Consider the following 19,639-nt stretch of genomic DNA (forward strand, 5'->3'; position numbering starts at 1 on the left):
GCGTGGCAGTTCCTGTGAAGAAACTTAAATTTCCTTCACCCAAGGATGCTTTTTGGAAAGTTTGGTTGAAATTGGCCCAGTGGTTCTGGAGAAGAAGATAAAAATGTCAAGTTTCCGACAACGACAGACAACGGACAAATTTTGATCAAACAAGAGGCCAAAGGGCCTTGAATCGCTCTTCTGATAAACTGTACAATCTATCACTTCTATACTATTTGAAGCCTCTAAGTATCCTGTATATTTAGATAAACCCTTGAAATTCCAAAGGTAGGTCATCATGACCTACATTTTAGATGAAACACTCTGAGAACCCAAGATGATTCTAAACCAATTAGTGCCTGAGAGTAGATCACGGTGACCTACTTATCACTTGTCATTCTCTGAGGACCCAAGATGCATCAACTAAGTTTGATGATTCTAAACCAATTGATACATAAAATATTTTTAAAATTATAACCATAAAATTTCAAAAGTAGGTCAAAGTGACCTACTTTTCAAATGACATACTTTGAGGACCCAAGATGCATCAACTGACAAAGTTTGATGATTCTAAGCCAATAAGTACCTGATATATTTAAATAAAGCCATAAAATTTCAAAAATAGACCACAGTGACCTCCTTTTCAGTCGACTAACTCTGCGGACCCAAGATGCATCAACTGACAAAGTTTGATGATTCTAAGCCAATTAGTACCCGAAATATTTAATTATAGAAAAGTAGGTCACGGTGACCTTCTTTTCAGTTGACCTACTCCAAGGACCCAAGATGAATCAACTGACAAATTTTGATGATTCTAAGCCAAATAGTACCCGAAAATATTAAATACAGCCAGAAAATTTCAAAAGTAGGTCACAGTGACCTACTTTTCAGTTGTTGTACTCCAAGGACTCAAGATGCATCAACTGACAAAGTTTGATGATTCTAAGTCATTTAGTACCTAAAATATTTAATTATAGTCATATAAATTGAAAAGTAGGTCACGGTGACCTAATTTTCAGTTGACGTTTTTCGAGGACCCAAGATGCATTAACTTACAAAGTTTTATGATCATAGGCCTTAAAATATCCAAATTATGCCTCTAAAACGCTTTGAAATCGAATGCCTACAAAGTTCAAAAAGTAGGTCACTGTGACCTACTTTTTAATAAATATGTTTTATGGCCCCAAGATGCATCATCTTACAAGATTTAATGATTCTAAACCTCTCATTGTTCGAATTAATGACCTTAATTGTTTTGAAAAAGATTAGCCATAAAATTCAAAAAGTAGGTCAAGATGACCTACTTTTTAGTTGACGTACTTTAAGGACATATGATACATCAACTGACAAAGTTTGATGATCATAGGCCTTAAATTGTTCAAAATATGCCTCTAAATCATTTTGAAAAAGAATGGCTGCAAAATTTAAAAAGTAGGTCACTGTGACCTACTTTTGAGTCAACATGATATGCGGTCCTTAGATGCATCAATTGACAAGATTTGATGATCCTAGTCTTTATAGTAAGTAAAATATCAACATTTTAATAAAATGTAATTTTTGGTCAACTTTGAAGTGACCTTGAGACCACGCCCTTTGCCCCAGGGTGATGCCTTGAACAATTTTTAATTTACAACATATCCTCATCCTTTTGTATATAAGTTTGGTGATAATCTGCCCAGTGGTTCTTGAGAAGAAGATTTTTTAGCAACTAGTACTTTTGTTTCTATTTTCCTAATTATCTCCCCTTGTTTAAGGGTCACAGAGAGCCCTTGGGCCAAGGATACCCTGTGACAAATTTGACAATAATTGGCCAAGGGGTTCTTGAGTTATGGCCCATATTCTAAAAAGTTTACGCACACCGCACAAATGGCCATAGCATTAGCTCTTTGAGCCTTTGGCTCAGAAGAGCTAAAGAGCTCAGTTTCAAGAGACTTCGGTTCAGGTGAGCTAATAATCAGATAGGGTTAAAATTCAAAAGGTTGGTGAAGAAAACCTATACGAAGCTATATTACAGAAAATGTGCGTTGGATTCAAGTTTATTTAGAGGTAAAGTAGTTGTGGTGACCAGATCAGTATAGATTCTCTTACACTGTATATGATTCTCAGACTACGCTTCATCCCCGTGGAATCTATACCAATCTTCTTGGAAATATTTCAGTGTGTAACAGCTATAATTTCATCGGCATTGTTAATTTCTCCAGTATCCATCTACTGACCGAGGACGGACATGTTCTATATGTTTGCTTCTCACACCGGAACTGTGTCCTCCAGATCCCCGTGCTCTCTATTTTGATGCCGAACACAATATCTTGGTTGGATGTTTGAATTCCTCGCCAGTCATTGTTTACAATACAGTTTTGAGGTATTTATTGGCAATTTACAATTTCCCTTTCATAAATCAAAATTTTTTTATGTTGATATATAAATACTTATAGTATTAAAAGTATCATTTTTAAAACTATTTAGAGTTAATCGCGAAAATAGGTAGCTTGAACAAATAACCTGCTTTACGGTATTTATAAAATCTGACCCAAAAGCTGGCCCAGTGATCATGAAACAGACTAGGACATCTATTAGTTCGTTTGTAAAGTGAAGGTCTAAACATAGTTTTACAGGATAAAGTAACTTTATCGTGGATAGTAAGTCAAGATCAAAGACACTGATGGAAAAATCTTATATTCAGATCCAAGCCATAAAATGTTGTAGAACTAAACTAGATTAAGAGATGTCATCTTCAAGTTCATTCTAGTTTCAGACTGGTTTAATTGTGATTTGTACATTGTCAGAAGTAAATATTGAATCTGCCAAGTTTTCTGAATATTTTTCTTCCGGTGTAAGACAAATCAAAAGCAAGGAATTAATTTTATCAGCAAAAATAATAATAATCCACAAAAGTGATTTTCAAACATGCATTTATTTTTAAAAAATCTAAAAAAATCATGATACTATTAGAGTGACTCGAAATTTACGATTCATTTGGCACATGATAACAAAAAATAAATGGAAAAGCTCCAAAACACAATACACAAATATAAAATCAGCCTAAAAAGTATTTTTCAAAAGTCAAAAGTACTTTCAAAATAAATATCACAGAAGCTTTAATGAAAGACTGTGGTTGTAGTTCACTAATATAATGTTCCTTCACTAAATGTGCACTATCTCCACATTCAGAAGTCTCTATTGTCCAGTTAGAAGAAAGGCACAGACACCACAAAGCAGTGAGAGTCAGAAGTGACAAGAATCTCTGGTCCATAGAAATTGTCTGCTTTAAACAGTGTAAAACTGTCAGGTGACAAGTCATCTAGTAAAAGGGTTGTGTTAACCACTGGTCTGTAGTCCTCTGGAAGTGTCTGTTAAGCATATTTCATAATGTATGTTAATCTAAGATGAAATTTTTTAGAATAATTGATTATTAAATGATAAAGGTAAAGCCAATGCAAAATGTAAGCACATTTGCAGTTAAATCTTTTCTCAGGTCAAATATACTTTCATAACTTGTTTCAATAAAATCCATAAGGCTACCTTATACCTTTTTGATAGACATTGGCTCTTTTTTGGACCCAGATTTCAATTGTTTACATTTCTCATTGAACTTCTGAACAACACTACCAGACGAAGTCTTGTGCTGAAATTATTTAAAACAAATTACTTATTTTCATTCAACATATTTGAAATATTTTATGTTATTTCACACACTGTCAAATTATGTTCTCTATACATTACCTTTTGTTCCAGTGCGGACTGCTTTGATGGGACAGGAGTTTTTGATACAACACTTTGTGGATCCTTTTGTTTAAGACTTGAATCCACAGTGTTTGTTGCCTTTTTGTCAGCAGTAGTAGCTTGTTTAGGAGTAGAATCAGCTCTATCCTTATCATTTCTATCAGAAGGGGCTATTTGCTTGGATGTGGAATCCACACTTTCCCTTTTATTATCATTAGCTTCCATCTGACCCTGAAAGCATCCAACATACGCTTATTTAAAATTCTGATTTTTTTTCTTTTTTTACTATGACCATTATTTATATTAAATATTTCCATTGTTTTAGGTATTTATCACACCTACCTGTTTTTGCCTGTTCAGGATCCTCATAATTCTGGCAACATATGGAGGATATTCCACTGGGTCTGTTTGAACTTTGGATGGAACAACAATGCGTTTGACTCCCTCCTAGAAAATAAAGAGGAAATTACAAATTCATTGAATAAATCTTTTAACAATCAGAAAAATTCTAACCAATTTAAAACAGATTCATTTGTAAATTTTCTTTGTACCTTGCCCTTTTTCTTATTTACAGATGCTGGGGCAGGCCTGGTAGAATTATCACTCTCAGTCTGGTGCAAGGTTGGAACCATTTGCTTTCCAGTGCTCTGCTGTTTTGGTCTCACATCTATTTTAGCCAAATTTCTACTCCCTTTAGTCATTGAGCTGTTGGAAGTTATATGTTGGCCAATGTCTGCATTTGCATATGGTCCTTGAGAAACACTTTTAGGAGTCCTTCTCTTTGACTTGTTTGTTTTGGTCTTTGTTTGTGCCTCCATTGGTGCAACAAATGTAGGTACAATCTGTGGGCCCAGACTCCATGATTTCTGATTAAAAAAAATTAAATTATGTACTTTTTTGTCAAAAAATGTTACCGACTTTCAGCACAAAAAACACTAAAGAGATACACAAAACTAAAACCAGAGACTTACAATCTGATCAGATGGCTGGGAATAATCAGCTGATAGTCCAGTTGTCACATTAGGTTTGTGTGTCACCACAGATGAGCATGTGCCCTCATAGTTACTACTGACTCCATGGATGGTTTGGGTTGGCAGATGAATGGTCTTGTCATACACTCCAGCAACTGATGGAACACTGATAATGTTGGTAGGAACTTGTAGCTCTGTTCTCTTAACCCATTCATCTGGCACAGTGATCGGTGTATAACCTTGGACCTCAAAATTTCTGGGTAAAATCTGTTTATAATGACACAACAACGTTATTCTTTATATCTAAAGTATTTTTTCAAAATTATACATTTTACTAATTTTTATTTTGTACATTTACTTTACTGTAGTTTTACTTTTAAGCCAGACTTTGTATTTAAAGTTGGAGACCTTCAGATAATTGGTCTGTTTTTGGTGGAAATTCAAGATAATTCTTGATAAAATATTTAGAGTAAGTTTTCAATATGATACATTTTTAATGCAGAAGGGAGTGTCATCAGTACTTGTGTAAAGATATAACAAGCTAATTCAGGGAATTTTGGTCCCTTGTTTCAAGACAAGATAAGAGGGTTGAAGTCAAGACCATACAAATCAGATGGAGAGGGAAAAGATTGATTAACCTTGACTTTTTACCTTTTGGCCTCAAAACAACAGAGGTCTTAAATTAGAAAAAAAGTTATAATCTTAGATTTCATTGCAAGAAGTTCAGCATAAGTTATCTGGAAACTGCTTTATGCAATATATGAATTTCTAACCTTGGCCTTTGACATTTGACCTCAAAATTAATAAGGTCCTTCTTTGGACGATAAGGAGCGATGATATTTTGTTGCAAAACCTCAAAGAGATCTAAAATTATTATTTGGAAATCATTTTCTGCAATGTGTGCATTTCTGGCCATGACCTTTCAACCTCAAAATCAAGAGTGATCTTTTTAAGCCATAGATATTTATGATATAATATTTCATCGCAAAAACTCACTGAAAACTTAAGCTATTTTCTGACCCTGACCTTTGACAATTTGACTACGAAATAAGTTTTCCTTCAGTCATGAGGAGTTATGAATATGGTGTACAGTTCCTATCCAAAAGTCCAAAGCTCAAAGAAAACAAAATTTATGATCTGTAAACCATTTCATGCATTATATGAATTTCATATCATGACCCTTGACCTTTTGCCCTCAAAATTGATACATTTTTCAAGTCATATGAGTAATGATATAAAATTTTATAGCAATAGTTTAAGGATGAGATATCAAAAACTAAAGAATTGCACACAGACAGATGAACAGATAGACTGAATTAATACCCCCCACATTTAGTGAAAGTGGGGTCAAAAAGTGTGAGTTAATGAGGAAATTCATTGTACATCAATGTCCAATCAAAACTTTTTATATTTGAAAATGAAATAAACAGAACATCATGTTTCTTGAACATTGGATATAAGTACTTACAAGTTCATTTGCAGAGATTGGCTGTTGTAGCTCTGCCTGTGTCAAAGTCGGGTTTAGAACGTGGACAGCAAAACCATTCTGAGCTGAGGGATGAATGTTTCCCTGGCTGTTTAAGACCAGCTGTTGTACAGTAGACTGATCGTTGTATTCGGTTTGCTTTTGCAGTACAGTCTCCTGAGACTGCTGCTGGATGGACGTCCATGGTAGAGTCTGTCCTGATCTCAGTATATTCAAGGTCAGTTGTGGATGCACATTTGTGCAATCAGTCTACAAATGACGAAATATAAAAAGAAGTCTGTGAGCCAACGCTCACTAGTAATACCCCTGCTCTGATGTGAATATACACTCTGATATGAATAAACACAAGTTCAGTTACGGACAGACACAGAGATATCAGATTCATACTAAAATGAACACCATCATATTGCATGCATGCTTTAATAAAGAGTGTGCTAAAATTTCAAGCATCTGCAATGAGCAGTTGCTGAGAAAACTGTAACGAAAAATTGTTATGTATGGTACGGACAGACGCACTGATAAACAGGAAGTTAACATCGGATTAATACAAAAATGAATCCCACCATATGGCATACTAAACAAGGAGTACGTGTGCTAAAAATTCCAGCATCTGCGATGAGCAGTTGCTGAAAAAAACTGTGACGAAAATTTGTTATGTATGGTACAGACAGACGCACGGATAAAGAGGAAGTTGACATCGGATTCGTACAAAAATGAATCCTACCATATGGCATGCCTAACGATTGGGTCATGGTCAGGAAACATGCTTGGGTCATAACCAATCTTTGTATGAAATGAGCTTTCAACGTTTCTCCATTGCAAAATATGGCTGGAACAGGATATTACAAGCTAAATTGATGCAAAGTATCAAATCGGCCACAAAAATATATGGCATTTTGAAGCAGTTCCACAAGAAAGAGTCCAAAGAAAAAATTCAAGTAGAAAAAGTACATGATACATTTTTTACACTTGCTTTACTTTTCTGTGCATTTTTTTACACTAGTTTTCAGTGATCAATTGTTAAATATTTTATTCAAATAAAAATAAATTCATTAGTATGAAAATCGGACTGCAATAAAGGATAGGAATGTATTATCATCAAATTATTTGATTCAAGCACAAATGCAACAAATAACTAAAATAATTGAATTTGAATGTCTGAATGTTGACAAAAAGGACACAAGCTTCAGGTGCTGATATCCTGGATTTTTGTCACCTTTATAATGCCGATCAGTGATGTGATAGATATGTATGTGAAATGCAGAAAAAAATGTCATTGTCACTTGCAACTGTAGTACAAATTCAAAACAAAATTCAGTTCTTATTCCAATTTATTAATTATTTTAAGCCCTGTAATTCATAACCGGAAACTCAATACGTTTTAGTTTAATATCTCACGCACGCCCATGTTAGGAAGCAGTTTATGAAACAACTTTTTTGTAAAATCATTAAATTAAGAAATATCTGACGAGAAATGAAAAACAAATTGATACAGTATTATAACAAAATATTTATACTTCGTTTTAAGCAATTTTTAAGGCTTTTATGTTTGTTATCAATAAGGAATTATTCCAACGAAGAATAAAAAATAACGTCTCATTTTCCCCCAAGTGCACATTCAAACACAACCACAAATAGATCGGCCGCTGCTGCGGCCGATAACAACAAGTGACCTTGAACTGGACCAAATGACCGCTCGTAGGTCATAAGCAATCTTTGTATAAGCATGAACTTCCAGTGTTTCTTCATTGGACATTATGGACTGGGCACGAATTTTGCATTCTACAAGTGACCTTGAAATGCCTAAATGACCTTTAATAAGGTCATGAGAGATCTTTACATCATAAGCAATCTTGCGTAAATTATTACCCTTACAATTTTTCTACATTAAAAAGTAATGGCCCAGGCAGGATTGCATAGACAGACTGATACACCGATGAACATACGGACATGATATCCCCCTCCCAAACTTCAGTTGGTTTGGAGTATAACAACAGTTACATGTACGGCAGTTTGGATATAATAAAAGTAACTGAAAAAGGCACATAAGAAACTATAAAATAATAATGCCTTAACCTGAACATAAACATACCTGTTGATGTATCCTTGTCCCTGGCTGAGACGGATACACAGTACAATTGGTGACATTAGAGTTGACTGCTTCAGTGCTGGTGACTGAGCGACCATTAGGAAGAACTGTTGAGGTTATGAATTGTTGTATTTGTTCATTGCTCAACAAAGATTTCGCCGCCTGAAAAGAGAATGCAAATATAGGTGTATTTCTTAAATTTAAATTCTTATTAATGAACATTTGTGTCTATATATATTTAAGTAAGTCCCTAAAGATGAGACTTTTTATGACATGTACATGTATTCCACGTAACTTACTCCATTTGGCACCACTCTGCCAGCTGTACGAGTGGACCCTATGTTATAAAATACTGCTTGATTGACAGCTTGAATATAACGCTTTCTTGGTGGCTCAACCTGTTATATAAAAATATTATATACATAACAAATGTATGAGGATCCATTTTTTTGCAAATCAGCCAAAAGTGAATTTAAAAAATACAATAAAAAGTGGAAAATACAATTCTGACAATCTTATGCAAACAGTAAAAGAAATAGAAAGTTGAGAGAAGAGAAAAGAATATTGTAAATGAAATAAATTAAAGAAGATTAATATTCTAAATCAACTTACATTTTTTTACATCAATATATATGACATATAAAACAAAACTGAGACCTCCTCAAGTCTCCCGGAAGTGGTGGGTGTGGTCAAGATGTCCACTCCCAGCCTCTTGTAAATACTCGAGGCAGCTTCCGGCTTGGCATACTGAACATCTACTCTCTTCTAAAATGACAAAAAATATTTTTTTTAGTTATTCTGTTCCATCAAGTGTAAAATTTTAATACTACTTAAGGAAATGAGAAATCTAAACAGTAATAATTCTTATTCTTGTAAAGGTTTGGTCTGATTTGACAAGCTAACTTGCAATGACATATCTAATGGACAATTAAACATTTCCTGTACCTTTTCCTGAGATTCCTATGGTACATTGGGCCGATAGCTAGCTGTTGCCCATTAAGCCCCAGATAAATGTAAAAATATGAAAAGATAGGAGAGGAGAATTCCAATAAAATACTTTACGCAAACACTTTACGATAAATTCATTTTTTTTTTAAAGACTCCAAAAGAGTTAACATGTCCTTCACTAGTTCCTACAAATTTTAAGAATAATGATCACGTCTACAACAACATCAATACGCACTAAAATGATTAATATTTCAGATCAAATAACACATTCACAAAGTACCGAGAGAGCCCCCCCTTTTTTTGGGGGGGGTCCAAGAATATTAATCTTTTGCTATTTACTTTAGTATGGGAATTTTCTTCTAAATTCCGATCCTCCTTTTGTTTTTGCCCCCTCACAATAAGTTTTCGAGGTTGTTTTTTTATGCTTTTCATTTTTTTTTCAGGCATATTACCCCCCCCCCCCCCAAACAAATTCCTAGTTCAAAAACAATGCTACGTCCCTGTTAGTGTTACAGACTATGGATTTTTTGCTTTGAAAAACTATTTTAGAAATGGAAAACATGTACTTGAATATATCATATATATAATAAATATCCAGAGAAACAATGAAGAACACTTCTTTTATCTGCATGGTCAAAGGGGAACAACTCAAATTACTCTCTCTCTAATGACATTTGATGAGCCCCCTTTGCCTTGTAGCTACTTTCCGTTTTACTTCATAAGAAAGACTTTTGTTGGTACATACATTTAAATCTTTAATCATTCCCAAAGATTATTTAGCTACTATAAATGGTTTTGTTTTTACAAGTGAATGATTAGCTTTTTCTGCTTAACAGTATTAATGTAAGAATCACCAGTGAGTATTTTGGTCTGAGTGAATGTTGATTACCCCGCATTTCCTCAGATTATATTGATGTACTCTTAAATTAGCCAAAATAAAAGCAAATCTAAATACTATCGGATATTTGTGCAATTTTTAATTCTGTGTTGTAAAGAGCTCAAAGCCGCAAACTGCAAGTTCGACAAGGACTTAGACAATCTTTCTTCCAAACTTTATTAATTTCATGTTCATTTACCAAGTTTAAATTAATTTTAGCCATTAGGGGCTGGGTTCCAGGATGGTGTATTTAATGTTTTGTGTGTTTATTATGTCTGTCTGAATATAAGAATTTTAAAAAAATCCCTGATATTTGCCGTTTGTTTTTTTAAGCTTACAATGTACTTTTTTTAATCAGCAAATTCTCAAAATAATTGTGGATTTTTTGGGGGTTTTTTTATATTCAGACATACATAGTAAAACACACAAAAAAAATTAAATATATCATCCTGGAAACAAGCCCCTATGACCTTAGCTAGGCTTTAAAGGTCTTTTGCCTCAAGTTCAAACGTTCGATATTTTAGATTCCTCCTTTGGCCTTAGCAACAGACACCCGTTAACTTTTCTTCACAAAAGCAAATAAATATGTCTATTACCCTCTTATAGCTTTGTCCGTTCATTTCTGTAACTGTATCAACTGTATGTTATCAGATATTTCAGAAAATCTTCGCTCAGCGAAAATCACGTCTTATCTCAACAACTGATGCTGAAACAATGAGCTGTATCCAAAACACATCACACAGCCTAGCAATCGTGACGTCATCACCAAAACGACAACCAATGAAAAACGACAAGACTAAAATATGATCATAATTTCAGCGATCGGAATTTCCTCGGAAGTAATTCCCTCCAGGAAGAAAAAAAAAATGAAACCCCGTAAAAAAAGAATTCTAAAAACTTACACATCCCTCCAAAAAAACAACCAAAAAAAAAAAAACAAACAAACAAACAAAAAACAACTCATTTATTTCAAATCAGCAATGTTTTTGCCAATCTAGATCTATCAGATATAACCAAGCTATAACTGGACATCAGATCTGTGAATAAAATGTCCCCTTGTAAAGTCCGCCTATTGTCAACTAAAAAAAAACCTTAACATACGTTTGGACACGGCTTTCCGTAATTTTCTGTCAGTCGGACGTCTGCTTTTTTAAATTAATACTGATACTTCATCAATTGAGTTATCCTTCTTGAGTAGGTAACTGTATGTCAAAGGGAAGTAACTCTGGCAGCCTTGTGTTCATTTGTTTTTCTCATCACTAATGAGGAACCTTTATAATGTGAAAAATTCATCTCTTTACCACCACCACCCCCTCAACCCCGAAAAAAATAAAGTGTGAAAAAAAAGAAAGTGTGAAAATAAATTTAAAAGATTGTATAAAATGGGTTAACGAGCTTTTTAAAAGTCGTCTAATAATTTTAATTGAATCACACAACCATTTACTTCATATAGTTTAAGATCTGATAAATTCCAGACATCGAAATCGGACACATTTCATATTGAGTCGAACACTCACATAATTGGGTACTACATTGTAGTTCACTTTAATACAAGATTTCCGTGATGCACATACGTATGAGCGGATGTAAAGAAGATAGGTCCGGGGCTACTTAAATTCAGTTAATAAATTTATACAATAGAGCAGGCCCGTAGGAAGCGATCTCTCACTTGGGGGAGGGGAGGGGGGGGGGGGTTAACAGAAATTATTGACAAGCAAAACATACTCACAGCTGTAAATTAGCTTTGTTTTCTAATAAAATATATATTGGCAAAAATGGTGGGGGGGGGGGGAGGGGGGGAGAAACATCGGTTCCTAGGGGTCTGGAAGTCACCAAAAGATATCCTTGGAACCCTCACATCAGAGGAAACATAGACCTTCTTAAGTTGGTAAAAGTCATTAGTGTGAATGAAACTGACTTGTTCTTGAGAAAAGTCTAACGCCATCCCCAACCCCACCCCCTTCACGAAAAAGGCTTTTGCGTATGAATAAGGTATCTAATTTTTTATTGATTATTTTTTTTATGTGAACACAATTGGGATTCCATCAAAATCATATTTAATGATACTTTATTCTGTTATAATTTAAAGTTTCAATCATGGCCTACATCAAAGCATGAATGTCAGTCACAATCTAGCTGTGGGGATTACAATCCTCCACCCTCCCGGTAACCCCTTTTTGTATAATTAGTTTAAATTTTAAAGTACAATGAGTTTTATATATATATATATATATATATATATATATATATATATATATATATATATATATATATATATATATATATATATATATATATATATACTGCTCTCTAGAATTTATGTACAATATATCTGGTTTTACACTTTGAAAAATGACATTGTTATATACATGTGCGTGAGTTGATTAAGTAGAAAAGTAAGTCTAAAGAGGAAGTTAAAAACATCGTAAAATGCCAGTTAAGAAAAGGAAGGTTAGTTGGAGGATAAGGTGACAGAAGGAGAGAGAGTGAGAGAGATTATAGTTAATTTGCTAGGAGTTAGTTAGCTAACATCTATTTTAATTTGACTGAGAACACACAGCCGATTCTGAACGCATAAATACATTCCATCATTTAAAACAAAACAAATGTGATTACGTTTGTGCATGTATATACGATGCGCTTCTCTCTGCTATGGTCACTGAGTTTTTCCGCCCTTTTCCTTTTAAGTTCTGTGCTTGTCTTTTTTTTAACCTAAAATTTCATCCGCAGTGAGAACAGAATATCTGTTGTTTCTTTTCTTCGTTGATTTTATCGTTACAAGTCTAGGGATCGGGAAAATTTCATTTGCAACAACCTTTTGCGGGTGAAACGTTATCGTCAAATTCAGTAGATGGTATTATTGACAGCTGCTGGTCATCTATGGTCTCCGGCTGCAGTACTATGTACACCACCGGCTGAATCCAGTTGTGTGTACTGTTTCCAACTAGCTTTGGAATAAGGGATTTTGTTCAACTTTGGTTTTTCTTCCCTAAAATGAGAGCAGCCTGAAACATTTTTTGTCATTGGTTGATGTACCCTCTATGATAGCAAACGGTTGTATTGTTCCTCTTTGGCATCCGCATTTTTTTTTCTTTCTCTCTTTTTTCTTTTTTGGTAAGACTTCCTTACATACAATGTATACAAATCTAAGAGACCTTAATTTACGTTTATATTCAGGTAAATTAGGCCTATGAGATTATTATACATTGTGTACAGGTGCCGATCCAGGAATTTTTTCCAGGGTGTGTGTGTGTGTATATATATATATATATATATATATATATATATATATATATATATATATATATATATATATATATATATATATATATATATATATATATATATATATATATATATATATGTGTGTGTGTGTGTGTGTGCACCCCGCACCCAGTCAAAGACATATTTCCACCCAAAAAATTCTTCAAAAAAAAAAATTAATTCCCTTCCATTACGTATTAAACCCAGAAAATGTCTTGACAAGCCAAAAAAAAAAACAAAAACAAAAACAAACAAACAAACAAACAAACAAACAAAACAAAACCTAAAAGTGGTAAAACCCATTTCCCAAACGTGAAGAAAAAACCTATTTCGTGGTGGTGATAGTGGGGTCCACGTTTTCTCGGGGGTCCATAGTCATTTCTTCATTTGCTTCAATATATACTTTTAATAACTCTGCAAATTCCAGGGGATCCGGACTTCCTATCCCCGACCCCCCCCCCCCCTCTAGATCCATGCATGGTGTATACATGCACGGAACCAAAAAAATGCGGATTATCAAAGAGGAACAACTCTAAAACTAAGGATATGCCAGTTACATGTTTCCCTCCCTTAGATGAGATATTCCCTCTGGCTGTTTTCTTCAACAAATTCGTAAGTATGTTTACAGTGAGCTAGATTTAATACAACTGAAAATTATGATCACGAGGCCTACAAAACGAGATTTCTTGTCTCACTTCTCGATATAGACTGTCACTTGCAAACCTAGCCGACTTACGGGCATGTTTCAGTTCGCATTTCCTCGTATTTCAAATTTCTGGTGCATGGTGTACTTGAAATCCTGTATTATATTGACTTGAATTAACATTACAAATATTGCATGCGCCCGCCATCCGTGGAGACATTAAAGATATTAATGCAAATCTAAATATTTCTTTGTTGCCCACCAATCTGGCACATTTCCCTCAAGTTTTTCATTTTAGAAATTATTGATAACTCCCAAATACATAGTCACACAGTTTTTTGGGGGGGCTCAACCAAGTAAATATTTGACAAGGCAACAAAAAGACAATCGTGGCTAAGTAGCAATAGGAGCTTTATCCTATATTCTCGAGATTTACTATTCTGTCCAAAAACGCGGGATGGGGCAAAGAGATACAATAATACTCCCCCCCCCCCAATCAAAAGGTGCACTATAACTGCTCCACATGCGACTATGCCTATGACATTGTGAAATGCTAATGGTGGAGAGAGAAAAAAGTATAAAATTCGACCAACTATAATTTCGAGCCGAATCTGGTTTAAAACCAAATCGATTTTTTTTCTCTGAGGTGGGCCTAAGTCTCGTTCACACTTATTTTAAAATATTAATGTGGCAATATCATTCATTGCAATGTCTTTTCCTTTTTATAAACATTGAAAATCTTATAAAATTATTAATTGAAATAAGAAACATACATGTATTAAACAAAACTTTGGTTGCTATGGGAAACTTCACCAAATTCAGAATTTCAGCTACTTTGCACTTTTATATACATGTAGAGCTCTAAAAATTAAGACCGAGAAAACCAAATTGATTGTTCACTTACACAAAACTTTACAACTCAATGTTGCCCCTTTCGCTTTCGCCGACAGAAATTATTTGAAATGTATCATTTGGCATACAATTTATTTGCTGGAAAAGCCTCAATATTTCAAGAGTATATATACAAATTAAAATTTGAATTAAAATATTTGAGATCACATAAATGCTATAGAAATATACATGTATTTGTAAATAATAAATAGGCTTGATTGACTTTTATTTGCACTCTCCAAGAAAAGAGTAGTGTCATTAATGTATACCTTTATTTGGTACTGGGGCTTGCCCCTTACCTTGTAACTGTATGGTTTGCTTTATGCTCACGGAATGTAAATCTGGATATATTTATGTTATATTCGGAAGGGGTAATAGCTATAAAATGTACGTTGTAAGCTTGTAAAAAGTAAAGAAAAAAGGAATGCGCATTGAGAGTAACCTTTTCCTTTCATTAAATGTTTCTGTGCCATGTCTTTAAAGTTTGCAAACCAGCATCGTCGGATACCCACGGGTGATCTCGTCTTTTTTTCATCACCGGGTGAGTAGTATTATGCCCCCGGATCGAAAGATCCCGGGGGTATATTGTTTTTGTCCTGTCTGTCTGTTTGTCTGTTTATCTGTTTGTTTGTCTGTTTGTCTGTCTGTCTGTTGTCAACTTTAACCTTGCCCATAACTTTTGATTGGTTGGAGCTATGACTTTCATATTTCACATGTGTATTCCTTGTGACAAGACCTTTCTTTGGGTACCATCATATTTGACCTTTTGACCTTGACCTTGGAGTTTGACCCACTTTTGCAAAATTTTATGAGACTTTAACCTTGGCCATAACTTCTGAACAGTTGGAGCTTGGGGTTTCAAACTTCACATGTGTATTCTTTGTGACAAGGCCTTCTTTTGGATACCAACAACTTTGACCTTTTGACCTTGACCTTGGACTTTGACCTACTTTTGAAAAACTTTAACCTTGGCCATAACTTTTGAACAGCTGGTGCTTAGGGTTTCAAACTTCACATGTGTATTCCTTGTGACAAGACCTTCCTCTGGATATCAACCACTTTGACCCTTTTGACCTTGACCTAGGAGTTTGACCTACTTTTGAAAAACTTTAACCTTGGCCATAACTTTTGAACAGTTGGTGCTAGGGTTTTCATACTTCACATATTAAATCCTTGTGACAAGACCTTCCTTTGAATACCAACGACTTTGACCTTTTGACCTTGACCTAGGAGTTTGACCTACATTTGAAAACTTTAACCTTGGCCATAACTTTTGAATGGTTGATGCTAGGGCTTTCATACTTCACATATGTAATCCTTGTGACAAGACCTTCCTTTGGATACCAACCACTTTTACCCTTTGACCTTTACCTAGGAGTTTGACCTACTTTTGAAAAACTTTAACCTTGGCCATAACTTTTGAATGGTTGATGCTAGGGCTTTCATACTTCACATATGTAATCCTTGTGACAAGATCTTCCTTTGGATACCAACCACTTTGACCTTGACCTTGACGTTTGACTTTTATTTAAAAAACTTTAACCTTCACCATCACTTTTGAACAGTTGTATCTAGGTCTTTCAAATTTCACAGGTGTTTTCCTCAAGACAAGATCTTTCTTTGGGTATCAACAATTTTTATCTTTTGGCCTGGATTTTGACTTGCATTTGAGAAACTTTAACCTTCGACATAAGTTGCCATACGGGGGCATCAGTGTTTCACAAACACATCTTGTTAATTTTAATTCTTATAAACAATACATAAGTATAAATATGTATACACAAAATGTCATCTTATGTGTAAGTATCAGCAGCTGTGATACTCCAAGAAATATATACTAGGACGATGACAGAAAGCAGGGGACATTTGGGGCAGAGGGGAAATCAACAAGGCCGATCGAGGCGAAAAGTTTGAAGAGCACGGGAAAAGCGTGCAGCAGCTGTATACTGTACATTTCAGCTATCAATTTTGCGATCGACAGCGTGCTCGCATGAATTATCTAGTTGTCATGGGATTATTATGATCGCTGTAACAGGAAGGGACATTGGAATTAGTTTCAAAGATCTAATCATGCAATTAATTATTCAGTAAAACACTGAAACTTGCGATAGTAAAGGTAATTTAAAAAAAGATAAACACACAAACCAGTGAAGTCCAAGAGTAACCCGGTAAGTATGAAATTTAGGCTAGTGGCATTCAGATGTGCTCAGGTGCTTACTCAGGCCCGTAGAACGCGGGGGGTCGCCCCCCCCCCCCCCACTTTTTGATGTTGTAAGGTCGAGTACTGGCAATTCCAGGATGTGGACAGTAAATAAGCTTTTTTTTTTGGTTTTTTTTTTTTTTTTTTTGCTTGTCAGATAATTTTGGGAAGTTGTCCCCTCCCTCACTTTTGGTCAGTTTAAGTTTTTTTTTTTTTACTTGTCAGATTTTTTTTTTTGGAAGCCCCCCCCCCCCCACTTTTGAAACCGTTGCTACGGGCCTGTTACAGGATTTTGTTGAATACAGTGTGTCTTTGTTTAGGTTCTGTTGAATCGATAGAAAAATGTTTCTCTGGAAATCGGGAATTTTTTTTAATTGTCTTAAGGGTTATTGTAATTATGAGCTTCCCAAAGTACACAGAAGTTATCATTACATGTATAATTATTTCAATTGAAAGATGGGATTTCAGCCTAATTATATAAATTCTCTCTCTCTCTCTCTCTCTCTCTCCGATTCATCACTACTTTAAAAAATATATCATTGAAGAAAAGATCAAAATTACATTATGTTGAGATAAGATTGACTGCAGATTTTGATTTTTATTATCAGAATATAAAAGAGTACATTTTTACGCACTTCCGGCTCCGTGAACAGTATTCAAGAGTGTAATGGCGGGCAGTCCTTTTCCAGATAATTCCACTGAATCTAAAGATTGCAAGACACGAATTATTTATAAAGAGGAGAGATTATAGATAGTTTTTGTGAGTATTTATGTATGTGATGTGAAAGATATTACTGTTGCTTAGTTTTGCCCATGGGTTTAACTTAACGGTAAAGTTAAAGGAACAGTGGCCAGTGGAAATTCGTTAAAAGAAATCAGTGTCTTTGTGTAGTACAGAAAAAGTAAGGAATGAGCTATCAAATGTGTACAATAAATATATATATTATTTTTTAACCAGGATATCACTCCACCCCACACCACCCCCACCCCCCACAAAAAAATTTAACAGTAAGGACATTTTTACACACTTCCAGTATGCTGAACGGTATTCTCGATAAAATGGCGGTCCGTATTTTCCCAGGCATTTATCTGATTTTGAAGATTTCAAGATAAGGATTACTCAAAAGGGGAAAAAATATATTTTATTAAGTTTTTATAATTTAACCTTGTTTTTGCATGTGCAAAGTATCGCAAGACTTTAATGGATTTGCCAGTGGGCTTAACGGTAAAGTAAAACGAACAATCCTATACCAGTGACCATTTTGTTTAAAAAGACTGTTTAAATGGTAAAGTGTAAAGTACCGGGCTTATTCAGACCATTAAATGAAAACTTTAATTAAATAATAATTAACAGGTTCAGTACAATCATTGCATTTAGATATGTGACTTGAATTACATATGTAGATTTATTAAGGTACTCGAAGTACATGTAGCTTGATTAAGCTACATGTATTTTATGCAAGTTTGTCACAAGTCTGGTTTTTATTCAAAATTGGCAAACATTTGCAAGTATTTCACTACTTATTTGTACTATGGACTATAGCAATAGTTTAAATGTTGCTTCTTTAGTTTTAAGGAAAAAAATGTATTTCACATTGTTTGAATAACTGTACACATCTGGTGTGTGGTGAGGTATGGATATAAGTATACATGTAATTAATTCACATTGTGATGAATTGTTATCAATCATCTTGTTAACCAGCATTGGTCTTCAGGGTTATTTCAATCAAGATTAAAAAAGTAACTGTTATATATAGGCCTAAAACATAGAGAACTCTGCATGATATTCCCCTGCTTTCTCAAAAGCGAGGAGACATTAAATCTCATTCATCTGTTAGTCTGTCACAAACATTTTAATCTTGGTTACAACATTCAAATGAGAAAAGATAGGGCTTTCATATTTCACATGTGGCCATGTACATTACTTGTGACAAGACCTTTCCAAATACACCATGAGTGACAAGACCTTTTCAAATATACTATGACTTATGACTCTGTGACCCTGAAGTTTAACCTACTAATCAAAAATTTTAACAATACTTTTACATGTACCTTGGCCATAAGTTTTGAATGAGAAGAAATGGGGCTTTCATATTTTACATGTACATTACCTGTGACAAGACCTTTCCAAATATACTACAATTTCTGACCCCATAACCATGACCTTGACATTTGACTTATTTTTCAAAAATTTTAATATTGGTTATAACTTTTGAAGGAGAGGAGATAGGGCATTCATATTTGAAATGTGCTTTACCTGTGACAAGACAGTTTTGAACATGCTATGATTTGACCCCATGAGCATGACCTTGAAGTTTGACCTATTTTTTCAAAAAGTTTAACATTTATTTTTAAGTTTTAACACGTGTATTACCTGTTTCAAGACCTTTCTGAATGTACTCTGGTTTTTTGACATTGTGATCTTAACTTTAAAGTTTAATCTACAGTCTTTTTTCATTTTTTTTTTTTACATTGGTTATAACTTTTGAATGAAAGAAGATAGGGCTGTCATATATTTCATGTACATTACCTATGACAACACCTTTCAGAAAGGTGTATCATTTTGAC

General features: G+C 34.4%; 1 protein-coding gene and 1 long non-coding RNA gene across 2 annotated transcripts; both read right to left on the reverse strand.

Moving 5' to 3' along the window:
• Positions 1-3,167: 3,167 nt before the first annotated feature.
• LOC133175352 (uncharacterized) lies at positions 3,168-4,534 on the reverse strand. The gene is made up of 5 exons (XM_061310446.1): positions 4,254-4,534; positions 4,045-4,149; positions 3,703-3,933; positions 3,509-3,604; positions 3,168-3,329 (listed from the first exon to the last, which is right to left on the reverse strand). The coding sequence occupies exons 1-5, from the start codon at positions 4,518-4,520 to the stop codon at positions 3,168-3,170; spliced, it is 861 nt and encodes a 286-aa protein (XP_061166430.1). The 5' UTR covers positions 4,521-4,534.
• Positions 4,535-8,257: 3,723 nt separating this feature from the next.
• LOC133175535 (uncharacterized) lies at positions 8,258-8,979 on the reverse strand. The gene is made up of 3 exons (XR_009719301.1): positions 8,906-8,979; positions 8,548-8,646; positions 8,258-8,410 (listed from the first exon to the last, which is right to left on the reverse strand). It is a non-coding gene; the product is annotated as an uncharacterized LOC133175535 (long non-coding RNA).
• Between the last annotated feature and the right edge of the window lie 10,660 nt (positions 8,980-19,639).

The sequence above is a fragment of the Saccostrea echinata genome, unplaced genomic scaffold, assembly GCF_033153115.1.
Source record: "Saccostrea echinata isolate AGI-Se365-2 ecotype Australia unplaced genomic scaffold, CSIRO_AGI_Sech_v1 ptg000062l, whole genome shotgun sequence".
Classification (NCBI taxonomy): Eukaryota; Metazoa; Mollusca; class Bivalvia; order Ostreida; family Ostreidae; genus Saccostrea; species Saccostrea echinata.

Bases quoted from the DNA above. Each gene is read 5' to 3' on its own strand.
- LOC133175352 (XM_061310446.1), bottom strand. From the start codon at position 4,520: ATGGAGGCACAAACAAAGACCAAAACAAACAAGTCAAAGAGAAGGACT. The intron at 4,150-4,253 runs GTACAAAGAAAA...TTTATTTTCTAG, and splicing joins TAAATAAGAAAAAGGGCAAG to GAGGGAGTCAAACGCATTGT. The intron at 3,934-4,044 runs GTAGGTGTGATA...GGATGCTTTCAG, and splicing joins TCCTGAACAGGCAAAAACAG to GGTCAGATGGAAGCTAATGA.